Source organism: Pleurodeles waltl, chromosome 4_1 (assembly GCF_031143425.1).
Source record: "Pleurodeles waltl isolate 20211129_DDA chromosome 4_1, aPleWal1.hap1.20221129, whole genome shotgun sequence".
In the NCBI taxonomy this organism is placed as follows: Eukaryota; Metazoa; Chordata; class Amphibia; order Caudata; family Salamandridae; genus Pleurodeles; species Pleurodeles waltl.
This window is the reverse complement of record NC_090442.1, coordinates 182,085,357-182,102,939: the sequence shown is the minus strand read 5'-3', so window position 1 is coordinate 182,102,939 and position 17,583 is coordinate 182,085,357. Positions and strand designations below refer to the sequence as shown.

The window sequence follows — 17,583 nt, the reverse complement described above, 5'->3', positions numbered from 1 at the left end:
GCAGACAGCGGTAGGGTAGCGCTGCTGCCAGCAGCAGCGCCACGCCAGCAAAACACCGCCTAACGTATCATGTTCCATGATACGGCATGGCATTGTTTTTCTGGCGGTCACTGCCACTGGCAGCGCCACGTCCCGTCTCCTGCCGGAGGACCTCCTGCAAGCAGGTAAGTCGGGTTCTCCAACAGGAGAGGTGGATGGGGAGTGTTGTGTGCGCGTGTGGCGGTGTGTGACTGTGTGTGAATGCGTGCATGCATGTATAATGCATGTGTGCATGAGTGGGTGTGAGTGTGTACTTGCATGTTGTGTCGTGTGCTTGTGTGTGTGCCTGGATGTATGTTCATGGATGTTGCTGAGAGTGTGTATGAATGTATGCATGCGTGGGTGAATGTATGATGGTGAGCTAAGCGAGGAGTGGACAAACACTGCATGCGTGGGTGAATGTGTGTATGTTTGTGTGTATGAGTGTGTATGTGTGTATATGTGGGGGGTCGGGAGTAGGGAGGGTGGGGGAGCACTCTTAGGAGGGGGGGCTATCAGTGCCAGGGAAGGAATTCCCTGGCACTGATAGTGCCCACCGCCATGGTTTCCGTGGCGGTACAGAAACCACGGAAACCATGGCGGTGGGTGGAGTCAAAATGCCATGGGCAGTCTCGTGACGGCCGCCGGGCTGGAGACTGAAGTTTTCAGCCCGGTGGTCTTTACCACCATGGCGGTCAGTGTGTTGACTTGGATGTTTGGCTTTGGCCAAACCGCCAATGTCATAATAGTGGAGGTAGGTACCGCCAGCCTGTTGGCGGTAATACCTCCACTATAGCACCGACTGCTGGGGTCGTAATGACCACCTACATTTCTTGTAGAACACAGCAGCACGTCTGGGTCTCTACTTGAGATGCAATAGTTCTATCTCCTGCCCGGGTATCACTGCACTGATATCGGTAAATAGCTGTGATCCACTCCTTTCTACCCAATTAAAACATTAAATCAACTTCACCCTCCACCATGTTTATCTGCCTGTACAGTTTAGGAAAAGGCAATCGGAGCATCATCCTCTATTGTTCTTTCTGCTATCAAAAGATCTAAAGATTGATCCCACATGCCTTGTCTTCCTTTCCAGCAGCCTTCATGGTGAAATTACCTTACCCTTGCTTCTACCTCGTCTCTAACTACACATGCTACTCACATATTCTTGTTGCCACTCTTCCAGTTCGGCTGTAAATGGGCTCTATTATTATCACTAATAAAATAATAGAAAACGTGCATACATTTGGAATGAGGTTGGATAGGTGGAACTAGCCATCAGTGGGTGTGGTGCTATTAATGGGCTTTTGCAAGTAATCTTTGCCTAATAAACTGCTTCATCTTTTAGTCATCGACCACATCACTTCACCGGTGACGAGGATGGAGCTGCGGTGAAGACCAGAAGGAGAAGTAAACGTTGCAAGTTATGGCTAATTAGACATAATCAACGGGTGTGACCTCTTTTTCTTTTTCATGGACATGTCCTAATTTCTACATGATGGGTACTTCTTCAGGAGAAAACTGTCTGACCAGAAGACAGCTATGAATGTGCAAGAGACAGAAGTGGTGTTCTCAGAACTGGGATCTCACCACTAACAGACGTCACAGACTGACTGGCTTGGTAAACTGAAGAAGAGGAGTACTGTACCTCAGAATGACACTTTCCACTGTCTTCAATCACTTGACAACACTGTCTCGTGCCAGTATTGTCTACCTACCAAACGTTCTCAGCATATTGGGCTGCCTGCATGTGCTGCTATCCAAGCATTACGAGTGACTGGAAATGTACACACAGGAATAAGTGAACCAGTTTTGCAATATGTTAACATGTGGACGCTGCACAGGTCGTAATTTACTACAGGTGTGGCTCTGCGGCCGTATGCAGAATAATGTATGTTCCTGTGCACGAGCTGTGACATATCGCAGTGACTGCAAGTGCTGTTTATGTGCACGCCTGGGCAATACGTCCCTCGCCTGGAGTGGCATACATGGATCATGTTGGCCAAGTTCAGGAAGTGATGCTCTTTGATAGACAGGGTGCACAGCTGGCAAGCTTATTTTGGTGTGAGCTTTACTTATCCAACATGATGGAAGAACAGTGATGTCCTCAGGGTTAGAGCAAAGGAAAAATGTGCAAATCGGAAGCAGAATGTGAGAGATCACAGAGTATGTTGCCAATGTGAATAAACCGAGGGATAAGTACAAAGAAAGGAACTTCGCAACTCTGGGCAGTACTTGTACTAACTGATAGTAAGGATTAGAAGAATTATTATTGTAGACTACTATTTCTACCCATTTTACTAACTTTCTGCAGTGAAAATGTAACATATCTGCCTGGTCAAATTATGATTGTGATTTCAATACAACTAGAAAAAATAACACAAGGTGTTTCACAAACACTTGTCCTCAACTATTTATAACACAGAATCATTTCTTACTTTAATCCTCTCACAAAAGTCAAATGTCTGTAACAAGCTACAATTAATGCATTTTTTTTTTAATTTAGATATGGTAATGTTAACAAAGTTATCTAAATGAATAAGTAGATGTAACATAGTTTCAACTTTACCTTCTTCATGATGTTACATTACTAACAATGCAATGACGTGGATTAGAAAAACTAATTGGAGAAGTAATGCTAGGAATCAGGGGGTCGTTAAGAGGTGGGCGTTGATGAAATCCTGCCAAAAATTGCATTGAGCAAACTCCACATACCTGGTGTAGAGCAGACATGTGTGGCCCACCAAGTCCATCAGCATCTCTCCCTTTAAGTCAGTCGACACATCACTGGGGCCTGGTGGTCCTACAGCCAAAATCACAATGGTCCTTGTGCCCCGCTTGGATTGGGAAGTCCAGCAGTGGCTGCACGAGGAAGAGATGTGATCTAGGGGCTAAGCTGCTGACTTGAAACATTTTAACCTTAGTTCACATATGGGCTGGGCATTTGGCTGTGAATTGTGTGGTTCTGAGAAAATTGCTTAGCCGCCCTGTGCCTGAAATTATAAATATGTAAGAAATGTACTGCACTTATAGATAGGAGAAACGTAATCTCAATTTCAAACAGAACAGTGTAAATCCCCAGTTGATTTTAGGACTTGCTTTCCACATAGGTTTGTGCTACATAAATGCCAATACTTACATAAGTACAGAAATATAAGTGCTAAAGCTTAAATGGCAGACCACTGCTAACCATGAGGAGAGATGGCTTACTGGCTACTGTAAAAAGATGACCCACAGCACAACTGCAAAACACAGTCATACAAACCAGTCCAGAATTCCATCGAGTTACTAACAGCTATTGTGTCAAAGAAATGTGCATGTGCACTCAAAAAACTCTCATGATAGCCCTGACTAAAACATTCCAAAATACCAGTGGAACTAATGCAAATGAAACTTACATGTTGTGTATGAGGCATACATACATTGCTCCTGGTGCATTCACAATGGGACTGGCACACTTAAAAGTTATGTTTCCAACATAATGCACAACAAGTTGAACTGTAATGGATTATCTGTTAGAATATGCCCTGAAGTGTGGGCAGATGAGCTTGTGTTCCTCTGCACCTCAACCAACAACACTCCCAATTATCATGGCAATGGGGCACAAAAATATCCTGTGACAGTGTACCCAGAAATGAGAACTGGGGATGGGAGGTCAGATAAAGAACATTACAAAGGGACAGATCAAAGTGAAAACACAATGAAACTGAGAACCACAATGAACAAGGGCCTGGCTCGGTCAGTAAGGCTAGAGGGGTGTGATCTTCAGAGTTTACAACAATCAGACTGGCATATAATGTTCAAGTACATTATACTACAAGCGGGGTGCATGAGAGGGGCCAAAGGGGCAGTGGGAAGGGAGAGCAGGGTAGGGGTACTAAATAAGAGGAAACACAACATTTTGTAAAAAAAAAAAAAACACAATTTTTGAGGGCTTTCAAAACAGAGAGGGAGATAATTTATGTGCTATTCTGTCCGTGTGCATGTTCCTGGTAAAATCCGATAGACTCCTCACCATACCCAACTGAAAGCACCCTCACACAACCATTTAACAGAAAATACATTTATTTTGGGGATTGGGGAAGAGGGGTAATATCACCCTCCACACAAACACTCACAAGTTACGCCCCTGGCAACAACAGCCAAAATTTCACTCGCTGGAACACAACTGTGTTTGAAATCCACCCTGGTAAAGACGTCACACGCGCTCCACTCCTTGATGTCATTATAGAAACAGGATGGATCCTGGGACTTTTGTCATGTGGGACAGAACACCGAAGAGTAACCTTAGATGAAACGGTCTGAACTGCAAGCCTCCCAAGACCCAGCACCGACTGCAGTTTTCTAAACATCCCCCTTCATGTACTTATACTCTAGCCACAATTACCCACCTGCAAACATGCCTGTGATGCATATGCCTAGCAACACTGCATGTGTGCAAGCATTAAACAAAATACCACATTGCTAAAAGGGCACCTGTGGCATTATGTCACACCTGAAGTAAACATTTATAAAGTTTCAAAAGACGGTTCTGTAAAATTGAGGGAATTAAAACAAGTTTACTAATACAAGCCACATAACATGGGGCAATAGTACTTGAAGCGAACAAATCTAACAAAAAGATATCTCATCCACAAAAAATAAAGTCCATCATATTTTTAAACTATTTTATTCATATTTAGAATGTAGGAAAGTACCCTCTTTTTGCCATGGTTACCCCCACTTTTTGCCTGTTGTCAGTACGTTTTGACTGTGTTCACTGGGCTCCTGCTAACCAGGACCCCAGTGACTGTGCTCTCTCCCTTTAAATTTGGTTGCTTGGACCAACCCCTCCCCCCACATTTGGCATACTGGTGCCCCCTTATAAGTCCTTAGCATATGGTACCCAGGAACCCAGGGCACTGGAACACCGAGGGTTCACCATGGGCTGCAGCATGTATTATGCCACCCATGGGAGCCCATGTAAAATATGTTTGCAGGCCTGCCATTGCAGCCTTCATGAAAAGTTGCATATACCCTTTCACTTCATGTCACTGCACCAGGTCACTGTAAGTGACCCCTATGGTAGGCCCCCCTAGCCCAGAGGGCAGGGTACAGGTACCTGTGTGTGAAGGCACCCCTGCATGAGCAGATGTGCCCCCACAAACTCCAACCCCATTATCCTGGACTTCGTGAGTGTGTGGAGCCCATTTTATATGTGTTCTGGACATAGGTCACTACCTATGTCCAGCTACATAATGGTACCTCCGAACCTGGGCATGTTTGGTATCAAACATGTCGGAATCTTACCCCAATACTGTTGCCAGTATTGGTTATATGATTCCATGCACTCTGGGGGCTCCTTAGAGGACCCCCAGCATTTCTCCTACCAGCTTTCTGGGGTTTTTTGGGCAACCCATGCTGCTGCCACTCCTCAGACAATTTTCTGCCCTCCTGCTGCTTGAACAGCTCAAGCCCAGGAAGGCAGAACAAAGGATTTTCTTTGGTATAGGGAAGCAAAACCCTCTCCCTTTGGAAATAGGGGTTACCTTGCTTGGGAGGGGTAGCCTCTCCATGCCACCAGTAGGCTTTCAAGGGCACATTTGGTGCCCTCCGTGCATAAATCAGTCTCCACCGGTTCAAGGACCTCCTGTCCCTGCTCTGGCGCGAAACTGGACAATGGACACGGGAATAACCACTCCCCTGTCTTTCACCACCCCAAGGGTGGTGCCCAGAGTTCCTCCTGATGGCCACTTGATTCTGCAATATTGAATCCAAGGTGGGCAGAGGCCTCTGGGAGCATCTGAGTGGCCAGGTCAGGCAGGTGACATCAGAGCCCCCTCCTGATAGGTGGTCACCCTGCTAGGTGACCAATTCCCCTTTCTGTGCGATTTAGGGTCTCCCTCTTAGGTGGGTCCTCAGATTTGGGCCCGTATTTATACTTTTTGACGCTAAACTGCGCTAACGCAGTTTAGCGTCAAAAAATTTTGCGCCGGCTAACGCCATTCTGAAGCACCATGCGGGCGCCGTATTTATTGAATGGCGTTAGCCGGCGCAAGCAGACCGGCGCTGCCTGGTGTGCGTGGAAAAACACCACGTACACCAGGCAGCGCCGGCGTAGGGAAAAATGGCGTTAGGGCGTCTTAAAAATGGCGCAAGTCAGGTTGACACTAAAAAATCGTCTTAACCCGATTTGCGCCATTTTAAACGACGCCCAGACGCCATTTACATGACTCCTGTCTTAGTAAAGACAGGAGTCATGCCCCCTTGCCCAATGGCCATGCCCAGGGGACTTCTGTCCCCTGGGCATGGTCATTGGGCATTGTGGCATGTAGGGGGGCACAAATCAGGCCCCCATATGCCAAAAAAAAATATTTAAAAAAATTTGTTTATACTTACCTGAATGTCCCTGGGGTGGGTCCCTCCATCCTTGGGTGTCCTCCTGGGGTGGGCAAGGGTGGCAGGGGGGGTCCCTGGGGGCATGGGAGGGCAGCTGTGGGCTCATTTTGAGCCCACAGGTCCCTTAACGCCTGCCCTGACCCAGGCGTTAAAAAGTGGCGCAAATGCGGGGTTTTCGGCCCCGCCAACTCCCGGGCGTGATTTTTGCCCGGGAGTATAAATACGACGCATTTGCGTCGCCGTCATTTTTTTAGACGGGAACGCCTTCCTTGCATCTCATTAACGCAAGGAAGGCGTTCACGAAAAAAATGACGCTATTTGCCCATACTTTGGCGCTAGACGCGTCTAACGCCAAAGTATAAATATGGCGTTAGTTTTGCGCCGAATTTGCGTCGAAAAAAACGACGCTAATTCGGCGCAAACGGAGTATAAATATGCCCCTTGATGTGCAAGATTCCAGCAGGACTCCTCTGCAATGTTTTCTTCGACTTCAGGACACTGGACCAATCCGAATTTCACAGGAACCTACAATCTGCAGCTCCAGCGACAACCTCGTCCTGCAACATTGTCTCTCCGACTCATTCCAGCAACTGCAACATTTCCCTGGCTGTGCATCCTATGAGGGTGGCAAGTCTTCAGTCTGCATATGAAGCAAGAAAAAATCTCCCTTGGAGTGAAGTCACTTCCCTGAATCCGCAGGCACCAACTACAACGGCCGGCTGCATGAATTTCCTCTCATCCTAGGCTGCATGGATCCTGTATCACGGGTGGTGGCCTCTGTGTGCTTCTCCTGCGACGTGGGACCTCTTCTCAGGTGTGCTGCATGGATCTCTCTGTGACTCCTGGACTCCTTGCCTGTGGGTCTTCTGTGGAGGCTGCCTCTTCTTCTTTGGACTCTCTGCACTGCTGAGAGTCACCTGGGACTCCCTCCGTGGGTTGCGTCCCCCTGGACCTTTTTGGTCCCTGGCAGCTCTACTTTTCCATCTACTGCAACATTTGCCTTTGCCAAGGCTTGTGGTGTTTTTTCCACATCACAGACTGACTGCAAACCTTCATCTGGTGTAGGACATTGACTGTATCACCCAGGACCTCTTCATCTGCTTCAGTACTGCATTCCTGACCATCTTAGTCTCACCGTTGACCAACTCCTGCATCCACAGACGGGTGGGTAGTGGCTCCTGCCACGATCGGACATTGCAATGTGAATTGGACTTGGTTCCCTTCTTTTTCAGGTCTTCCTCTTCCAGGATCCACCTTTGGTTTCTTGCAGTCTTGTCTGGGTCTTGCAATATCCTTCTCTGAAGTCCTTTTGGTGGGTTGGGGAAAATCCAGTAACTTACCTCTTTTCTCCTCCTCTTTTGTCACTGGGGGCACTCTGGTACTTACCTCTGGGGTTTCCTAGTTCTTCCAGCTCCCCTCTACCAATTCCACTTCCTAGGGTGGGTACCCGATTTTCGCACTCCACTTTCTTAGTATATGGTTTGGTCTCCCTGAGGCCTCAGTACTGCCTATGACTTTTCACTGTTTTCTATTGCTTTTTATGCCTAATTCTGATTGCTACTGTACATATATAGTGTGTTTACTTACCTCCTATTGGAGTATTGCCTATCTAGTATTTTACTGGTTGTGTTACTGTAAAAAAAAAACGTTATTTGTGTAACACTGAGTGTTTTCTTTCATGTGTGTAAGTACTGTGTGACTACAGTGGTATTGCATGAGCTTTGCATGTCTCCTAGATAATTATTGGCTGCTCATCCACAGCTACCCCTTGAGAGCTTGGCTTCCTAGACACTGCCTACACTTCACTAATAGGGTGTACCTGGACCTGGTATGAGGTGATAATACCATAGGTACTCACCACACACCAGGCCAGCTTCCTACATAGAACAACTGACATACACAGATATATCATTACATTACATTGCCCATAAATGTTGCTCGTGTCCCTAGTCATTAAAGTTCTTGACATTACACGGGGGTGGGAATAAGCATGATCCCCCATCTTTAATGAATAATCTTTCTCAAACACCTGATTAAAGGTGTGGTGAATAATCCAGCCATTTGTCCCATATCTTGGTGTGCTTCCTTTGGCGGCCCCTGGCCCTGTACACCATTTCTTCCATTGTCATGCAGTAATCTATGTCTCTAGTCCATTCTTGTGCCGAGGAGCCTTTGCAGTTCGTTAGTGTCAGGCGATATCCCACTTGGCCACCAGCAGCCCCATCCAACAGGAGATGACCTCCTATTCCTCTATAATACCCAGAAACATTAACTTTGGTTAATGACCAACCTCTTGCCTATCACTTCCCCTAGGAAACATGCTGTTCCTTGCCAGTACCTGGATATCGCTGGACATACTCAGTTCCTAAGGAGGTAAGCACCCTTGTGTTGTTTGCGTCATTGGCATTGTGGGTCTGGGGCTCGTCCCATCTTCCACAATCTTTCTGGGACGTATAATAGAACCTACGGATATGCCTCATCGTCCATTTTTCCTGTATCCTCCTCCTATCTTGATTTCAGGACTACCAATGGGTGCAGGAAGTTAACTATAAGCGAACAATACATCCTCAACATACCCATATTCTGCAGTTTTTCAATTATTAATATGGCCTCTAGTGGACTGTATTCACAGACTGCCTCTAGTTTCCATCTGTAGTGGCTGAGGGAGTGATGCATCTGTAGGCAGTAGAAGAACTGAAACTCATACTTATAAAGCAGAAATGTTCTCAATATTTCATCTTAGGATTTAATATGATTGCGGGACCAGACATCCACTAAAGCAGATATACCCATGAGACCTCTTTCGCGGAATCCAGGTAATCTTCCTGTATGGTAAACCTGTGAGCCCCTTTAGAGTACGGTAATATCAGTTGGGGTGCCATGCCATATAATGTGATTCTGCAGCTCATGCAAGCACACTACCAGTATCCTGGTGACATAAGACAAAGCATGGGGCATGGCAGAGCCATTTATTAGAGCCATCAAATCACACTTCTCCAGTAATGCCAGCTCCAGCCCCAGTGCTGAGTCATGTCTGTCGCTGAAAAGCCAGTCACTGACTGGGACCAGGTGAGATGCCCAATAATACAACTGGAGGTCTGCTGAGCCTAGGCTGGCATCATATATACCGACTACAATTGGCAAAGGAGACTTGTGAAGTCTTGTTTCCCCACATAAAGAGAGTAAGTAGTGTTTGGAGGTTTTGGTAAAATGTGGGGGGGCAACACAAATGGGTAACTTTGTAATGTGTAGAGTAATTGAGGCAGGGAGATCATTTTAAATAGAAGCAAAAAATTGCCAGTTTTTAACAAATATTCATGTGTGAATAAGAATGCTGTACAAAATAGAACAAAAATACATGCCACAAATCTTCAAGAGTCTAGGGGAACTGTTGTCTGAACCTGGGACCCTTGGCTCTTCAGGAATAGAGGGGGAGGAAACACAGACATCAACGGTGGGAGGAGAGGGTGGCACAGTGGCGCGAGGAGAAACAGCGAGAGGTGGGAGAAAGGTTTCTGCATTCAGGGCACTCCCATCTCTGGATTCGCTTCACTCCAAAGCAGCTAGCAGTTAATGGATGCCTTCCAGGGTCCAGTAACACTTTCTTGAAAGGCAGCTGTAAGTGCAGTCCATCTAGCATAAATGTGGTCCCGTTTGTCCCATGGCCTCTTGGGATGTGAGAAGGAGTAGGATGGGAGTAGATACGGAGGCGTAAGGAGTGAGGTACACTTGGACCTGAGGTCTCTTGGCTGGAAGCTGCCTTCTTGCTGAGGGGACGGGGGAACAGTTGTACCTGTGCACTTGGGTTGGACTCTGTTGGCACCACCCTGGACTGGTGAGGGGATGATACAACTACAGGGTGGCCCTGCACTGACATTTATGCCAATCTCTGTCCTCATATGTGTGGTAGGAAACCCCAATGATCTCATAATACCCTCCCACTCTTCTGGCACAAATTCTGTTTCCAAACATTGTATGAAGAACATTATGGAATAATAGTAGGTAACTATGACCCAAGATTGCTTGGTCAGACTGTGGCAACACATGTCCAGTTCACAGAGAAGTACACTTTAGTGAAAGGAATCTTTTTGCATGATCACCCCCCAAATGTTTGGACTGATGCTGTCACTTTATCGACTCTGAGGCCATTGGGCCCTTGCTGACCAGGCCCCAGTGTATGTGCGCTGACCCCTCAGAGAGTAGTGTGTAGTCCCCCGTGCATATTTGGCCCTGCTTATCAGCACCCGCTGGTACCGATGGGTGCCTCACTCCCACTGCACACCGTGCTTCTTGGCCTCTGAGAAACAATCTGTGGGAATCTTTGCTATAGAGATTGACCACACAGATGACTTATAGATGGTCTTTCTCTGAAACTGCGCGGCACGCCCTATTCAAACTTCAGAATAAGGAAGTACATTAAGTGCAGGCAGATAAAATATACTTTTAGACCGGTGATATGGTGGTGGCTGGAAGACATATGTATGTAACTAATAACTTGGATACCCACTGCAAATTTAATTAGCTCGTGCTCAAATGACTATTGTCTGGTCATTTCTTTCAGTGGTGGCGTCCGTGGCATTTATGTTAATAATTGTAAGGATTGGAACCCTATGTGTCTTGTGTTTTTGTTGATAATGTCGCTTGAGTTGCTGTAACTTCGTGTCCTAGCCGTGTGCAGTCTTCTTTCGAGGGGGTTCAGTTTCACTGGTGTGATCATGCCTTTATTTGTAATGGTTATCCTAACTGCACAATAACAACTCCAGTACTGAAACCCAGTAACCCTTGGCTACTGCGGGCCTCACATTGGTCACTCTCCCCACTTGGACCCTTGTATGAGTCTTCTGCCACTATGTGTGAAGGTCACATTGTATAAACCAACAATGGAGAGAGAGAAAACCCTTGCTCACCTTCCCAAGTTCAATAAAGACCATAAGAATGAGAGCAGGTATCTAGTCATCTCTTGATCCCATCAATGACCTGTCTAAGTCTGATTTAGAACTACTTCAGTTACTTTTTTTAAAGACCTCTCACCCACCATTTTTCATCAGAAGGGGCACACCCTGGGTGCCTAGCGCATCCGGTGTGTGCTTCCACACCTGATTACAGTGGAGCGGGTCGATTGTCAAGGTTTTGTGCACATAGAAGGTGTTTTGTGCATAAACTAAAAAAGTGTGATTTAAAATTGTCCTAAGGGCACCCACTTGCTAGTGTATGTTTTTTGTGTCCCTTGTCAAGATTAAAAACAGTGTTTGGTGTACAAAGAGACCTAATGCACTCCTACATCTGATTTAAGGTCAACACGTTTCAGACGATACTATATGTGCCCCAATGGGGTCAATATGGCCTTCTTCAGGGCCTACTCTCTTCCGCACCAGCTCACTAAGACTGGTACCAACCATCCCCTCATCCCCTTAACTCACTGATTTCTTTGCATCCTTTTGAGTACTTGTGCCTAATTTCAGCTTCGCTTCATGGAAGTCAGAGCCCTGTCCTCACACATTTGTCAAGGGATGCCACCGACTTCTCGCCTACATCATGCACTGGTCCCCCAAACGGTCCACTGTAATCAGGCGTGGAAGCACACTCTGGAGGCGCTAGGCACCGGGGTGGGATCCCTATGATGAAGCATGCCACCAACCACGTTGGAGGGTGAGGGATCTTTTTTAAAAAAAGAACTAAAATAGTTCTAGGTTACACAGACAGGGAAATGTAGGGTCACACACTGTTTCATCCTGTTATGAGCTTTAAAGTTAGTCCGGTGAGCAAGGTGGGTAAAAATTTGTATTTTTTTGGTCAGCTCCCTTGTAGTTCTTCTGCAGGGTTGCACAGGCGCGACTCTGCATCTTTCCACATTGAAAAATTGGTCAGGAATTAATACAAAATGACGACCTCTCCTATTTTAGAGAGAATGTGACGTCATATACACCCTCCTTGGGTCAGATGCTGAATGCACACCGCTTGGTTTTTGTTGCATGGGCCTCTGGGCACCAGAACCCAACCATCAGCTGTTTTTTTAAGTCATGCGTGGGCCAGAAACATCACGTGTCATAACACAGTGGAAACAACTTTAAATGCCAGCAGAGGAGTGACTCCCCAGGGCGGCAGCCCCCTCGCCCTGCTATTACACTTGATTGAAATGTTGGCCCAACAAGGCCCCTGCGGTGGATCCGAAGCCCGTGCATTGCCATGACAGCCTGCTGCCTGCCTGTGTGTGCATGACAGTGCGCGCAGCCGGCCTGCCCTCCTCATCCGTGCAATGGGCGCTTGATTACTCTGCGGGAACAGGGAGAAAGGAGAGCCCTCCCCCAGCTCGCCTGCCCCTCTTTTCAATGCAACTTTCTTTTTTTTCCCAGGCAGGGGGCTGGTTCTCGCCATCCCCCCTCCACGGATCTGATCCCAGAGCCGGGCAGGGGTGGGCTGCGGCAGCTAAGGGCGCGGGAGTCTGTGGACCCGGCCGGGGCAGTGAGGGATCCCCCGGCTAGAAGCAGCCGGGCTGAGCTGGGATCGCCCTGCCGGGGAAAGCGCTTCCTCCGCGGGATCCGAGCCCCTTCCACCCGGCAAAACCTGCTGTCTGCGTCCCCGAATCTCTCTCCCCTTCCATCATCTCCAAAAAGCGAGCCTGTCTCACGGGATCGACTCCACACAGACGATCGCAGCCTAGATTTATCTGATCTCTACCGGGAGCAGATCGCCGCTCGCGGGGCGGACCTGCCGTTGCCCCCCCTCCTCTGCTAGAAGGATCTCTCTGGATCTGCTGACGAACCCCTATGCGCCAGCGCCCACTCCGCTGGTAGGATCTCTGCGATCGGGCGCTCTCTTCCCGGGATCTGCTACTCTCCCCTGGCTGGACCTGCTGTACTCGTTCCGGGCTCTGCAGGAAGGATCTGAGCCTGGATTTGCTGATCTCTCAGAGGATCGGCTCCTCCTTCCCGGCTCTGCGGGCAGATTTCCTACTGGACTGGCTGGTCTATTCGGGATCTGCGGGGAGGGATCCCCGGGCAGGACGTGATGCCACCCCCAGTTCTTCCGTTCCCTGCACAGACCTCCCCCACTTGTTTCTGGACTTGGTGATTCCTGCCTGCCGTTCCCCGCAAGAGGTTGTGTCCCCATTAAATCCCCTTCTTTTTACACCCTTCCTCCCCTGGTAGGTTCATCTGCTCGGATCCCATCCTGACCTTTTTTTCGCTGCTAGATCTCCCTCCCCCCTGGTGGATTTCTCCCTTCCCAGCTGAGTCTCGGTCTCTCTAGTTGGAGACTCGATCCCTGGACTATATTTTCTCTTCAGGGAGTCTTGTCCTTTTTCGGAGGCTCTCCCCACCCCCAACTAGATCCCTCCTCCCTGGGTAGATCCCACTTCCGACTGGATGCCTCCCTCCCAGAGTGGGGGGCAGATCTCCTGGTCCCGGGGTCCCGGGATGCCGCGTCGCCAGGGGGAGGCAGCGTCGGGCACAGCCGCCGGACCCTGAGGTACCCCATGCACCGGCCCCCGCGCCCCGGAGGCGGCTCCACTGCGGACGGCAGCGGCGCTGGATGAGGCCGGAGCCCGGGGCTGCAGCCGCAGCGGAGACCGTCCCTCGCCCCCTCTGCTCCGCGCCTGCCATGAAGCACAACCCGCCCTGCACCGATGGCCCCTGTGTACGGAGGTAAGGGCCCGGCTATAGCGCTGCGCGCTCAGGGGGCTGGGGCAGGGCGACCAGGCGCCCCGGTTTGTTTTCACCAGCTGTCCCGGCAGATTTAGGCAATTTTGGGTCAGTTCCCGGTTTTCAGTGAAGATCGACTGCTAACAGCGAAGGCCGTTTTTTTGTGTCACAAAGCAGTACTAACTACCAGCTGTCGTTATTAGACACCTATTTAAAGAACATGTATGATATTATGTATTAAAACCGACTTTTTATTTATTCCCCCAGTGACTCGTCTGTGTTTCTGTACTGATTGGGGCTGTTATTGCCCCTCGGACCATGTTGAATGAGTCAGTTTTTTGCGAAATGTCCCTGTTTTTGGCTTTCAAAATCTGGTTACTCTGGGTGGGGGGTCTCTGTTCCGGTCTATCTGGAGAGGTGGTGAAGGGGGGGGGCGGCGAATTTGGGGGCAGTTAAAGTGCTCAGTTTAAACCGCTGGTGCCTTCATCCACCACAACACCCCGTCTCTTTTTGTTGAGAACATCTGCTCATGTATGAATATATTTTCCGTTTTTATAGCGCCAAATATAGCGCTGACATTATGCAATGCCAGGCTGCACACTCCAATCACGTAGCGGGCAAGAAGCAGCCCACGCCCCCCCACCTAAGCTGCGACAGGCGTTCAGTGTTTTTAATGGGCTGGTGTGCACGGGGAATGATCCGCTGTAATCACCGAGTGGTTGGTTCTCTCCTGGGGCCCCTGGGAGAGTGGATCGCCATTTCTAAGTCCCCCGAAAAACACTTCTGTACTTTTATCTGGAATGAAAGGGGCATTGCGCTCATGTAGTCTGGCACACAGGCAGGGAGAGGTTTCACGGGGGCAAGGGCTCACATCGCAGTAGTTCTGTGACGGGGCAGAATTCTAGTACTGCACAGGTCTGGGGTCATGTGGCGGTTGTACGGGGGCACATTTGCGGGGCGCAGGTCTGGTGTCATGTGGCAGCTGTGCAAATGCAGATCCCCCGCCAGGCATGTATCAGGTGGCAGTTGTGCAGGGGCACATCTCCTGCAGGGCACAGGTCTGGTGTCACGGGGCAGTTGTGCAGGGGCACGTCTCCTGCAGGGCACAGGTCTGGTGTCACGGGGCAGTTGTGCAGGGGCACGTCTCCTGCAGGGCACAGGTCTGGTGTCACGGGGCAGTTGTGCAGGGGCACATCTCCTGCAGGGCACAGGTCTGGGCAGTTCCCCTGCAGAGCATGTATCTGGGGACCTGTTGCAGTTGTACATGGGGACATCTCTTGCAGGGCACGGGCCTGATGGCATGTTGCAGTTGAACAGGTGAACATCTCCTGCAGGGCACGGGCCTGATGGCATGTTGCAGTTGAACAGGTGAACATCTCCTGCAGGGCACGGGTCTGATGGCATGTTGCAGTTGCACAAGAGCAAATCTCCCGCAGGAGACCTATTCGGTGTCAATGGGGCAGTTGTACAGGGGCACATCTCATGCAGGACACGGTTCTGGTGCCACGTGACAGAGTAACAAGAGCACATCTCCTTCCGGGCAACAGGCCTCTCAGGACCTATACATAACACGGGTGTTCCTAGGACCACATCCGTGCGAGCCTTAGGGCCACGGTGTATGTTTGCTCGTGGGACACACTTCAATGGACTGGACAGATCTCACCTCCCCCTCTCTCCCACATACCCTCTCTCACAAGCAAATGTTCCTGTTGAGCGCGCCTTTCCCAAAGATAGCTCCTCATCTCTCTCAGACCCGCCTCTTGGCCCTGCCCTTGACACCCTTTCTCACAGACCTCTGGCTGCGGAGCGCCGTGACCTTTCCCCGTCCCGCTGGTGACATAACCCCCCCGTCTTTAAACGGAAATGCACAAGGGATGGAGACAGATCGCAAACCCCACTCCCAATCTCCAAATGTCCAATACTGGGCAATACACGAGGGATGAGTCCTTGTAGACACAGCACTCCTTACATGTTGTCACATGTTGCTTTGTGTGTACTTTTTTCATTCATGTTAATCCAGCCTCCCTCTCAAACTCTGACTTCTTGTTGTTATTTTTTCTTTTACCTTGTGTGGTTTGTCACTCGGAGAGACGTCTGTTTTCTGGTTCTCTTTCTAAGTCTGCTGATGTCACAGCACATCCCTGCTGTCCATGTGTAACCCCTACATGCCACATCACGCAGGTACCCGGGGGAAACCGCAGTGCCAGGCCCCAGCTAACCATTAACTCTCTTTATGGCGTTTACCGGGCCGCTGCCTCACAGCGCCCGCTGCTGCACAACACGCAGCGTCCGCGAGAGTCGCGCCCTGGGTTACAGCGTCTGACAGGCGCCTTTGTCCGGCAAACACCTGGCCGTTTTTTGTGAAGTTCCGTCAAAGAGCACTTTTGACTTTTCAGCGAACTGATTGCGCATCTGCCCCCTTTCAAAGACTCTTCACAACTCTAGAAAATGTAAGAATTCATAAAAGAAACACCCGGCAAAGCAAGAAGCTTTGTTCGATCAGTGTGAGGCCCACAAAAGCATTGTGTTGTGGTTAAGCCTGACGTGTTAGAAAGGACTGCTCTAGCTTCGTGTTGTAAGTGTGTGTGACCTCCGTCAGCATTGTGTTGTCATTGTGCAGCATGTGTCACGTGTTAGTATGGACTGCTCTAGCTTCGTGTGGAGAGTGTGGCCTCCGTCAGCGCTGTGTTGTCATTATGCAGCCTGTGTCACGTATGGACTGCTCTAGCTTCGTGTGGAGAGTGTGGCCTCCGTCAGCGCTGTGTTGTCATACAGCGTGTGGCCTCCGTCAGCACAGTGTTGTCATAGAGTGTGTGGCCTCCGTCAGCGCTGTGTTGTCATTATGCGCCTGTGTCACGTATGGACTGCTCTAGCCTCGTGTGGAGAGTGTGGCCTCCGTCAGCACTTGTTGTCATAGAGTGTGTGGCCTCCGTCAGCGCTGTGTTGTCATAGAGTGTGTGGCCTCCGTCAGCGCTGTGTTGTCATAGAGTGTGTGGCCTCCGTCAGCGCTGTGTTGTCATTATGCGCCTGTGTCACGTATGGACTGCTCTAGCCTCGTGTGGAGAGTGTGGCCTCCGTCAGCACTGTGTTGTCATAGAGTGTGTGGCCTCCGTCAGCGCTGTGTTGTCATACAGCGTGTGGCCTCCGTCAGCACTGTGTTGTCATACAGCTTGTGGCCTCCGTCAGCACTGTGTTGTCATAGAGTGTGTGGCCTCCGTCAGCGCTGTGTTGTCATAGAGTGTGTGGCCTCCGTCAGCGCTGTGTTGTCATAGAGTGTGTGGCCTCCGTCAGCACTGTGTTGTCATAGAGTGTGTGGCCTCCGTCAGCACTGTGTTGTCATACAGTGTGTGGCCTCCATCAGCACTGTGTTGTCATTATGCAGCCTGCGTCACGTATGGACTGCTCTAGCCTCGTGTGGAGTGTTTGGCCTCCGTCAGCACTGTGTTGTCATTATTCAACTTGCCCAGATGCGTTAGTGCATGGATTGCTTTAGCTGCGTGTTGTGAGTGTGTGGCCTCCATCAACACTGGGTTGTCATACAGTGTGT

General features: G+C 49.4%; 1 protein-coding gene across 3 annotated transcripts in view; it reads left to right on the top strand.

The window, feature by feature from the left end:
- Positions 1-12,673: 12,673 nt before the first annotated feature.
- HIPK2 (homeodomain interacting protein kinase 2) overlaps positions 12,674-17,583 on the top strand; it is a 329,092-nt gene continuing 324,182 nt past the window's right edge. For 2 of the 3 annotated variants that reach the window (XM_069227995.1, XM_069227993.1), the window contains exon 1: positions 12,674-14,039. In XM_069227995.1, coding sequence (XP_069084096.1) covers positions 14,021-14,039 — 19 coding nt within the window. In that variant the 5' untranslated portion in view covers positions 12,674-14,020. The remainder of the gene's footprint in view (positions 14,040-17,583) is intronic. The other variant, XM_069227994.1, reaches the window with a different exon arrangement.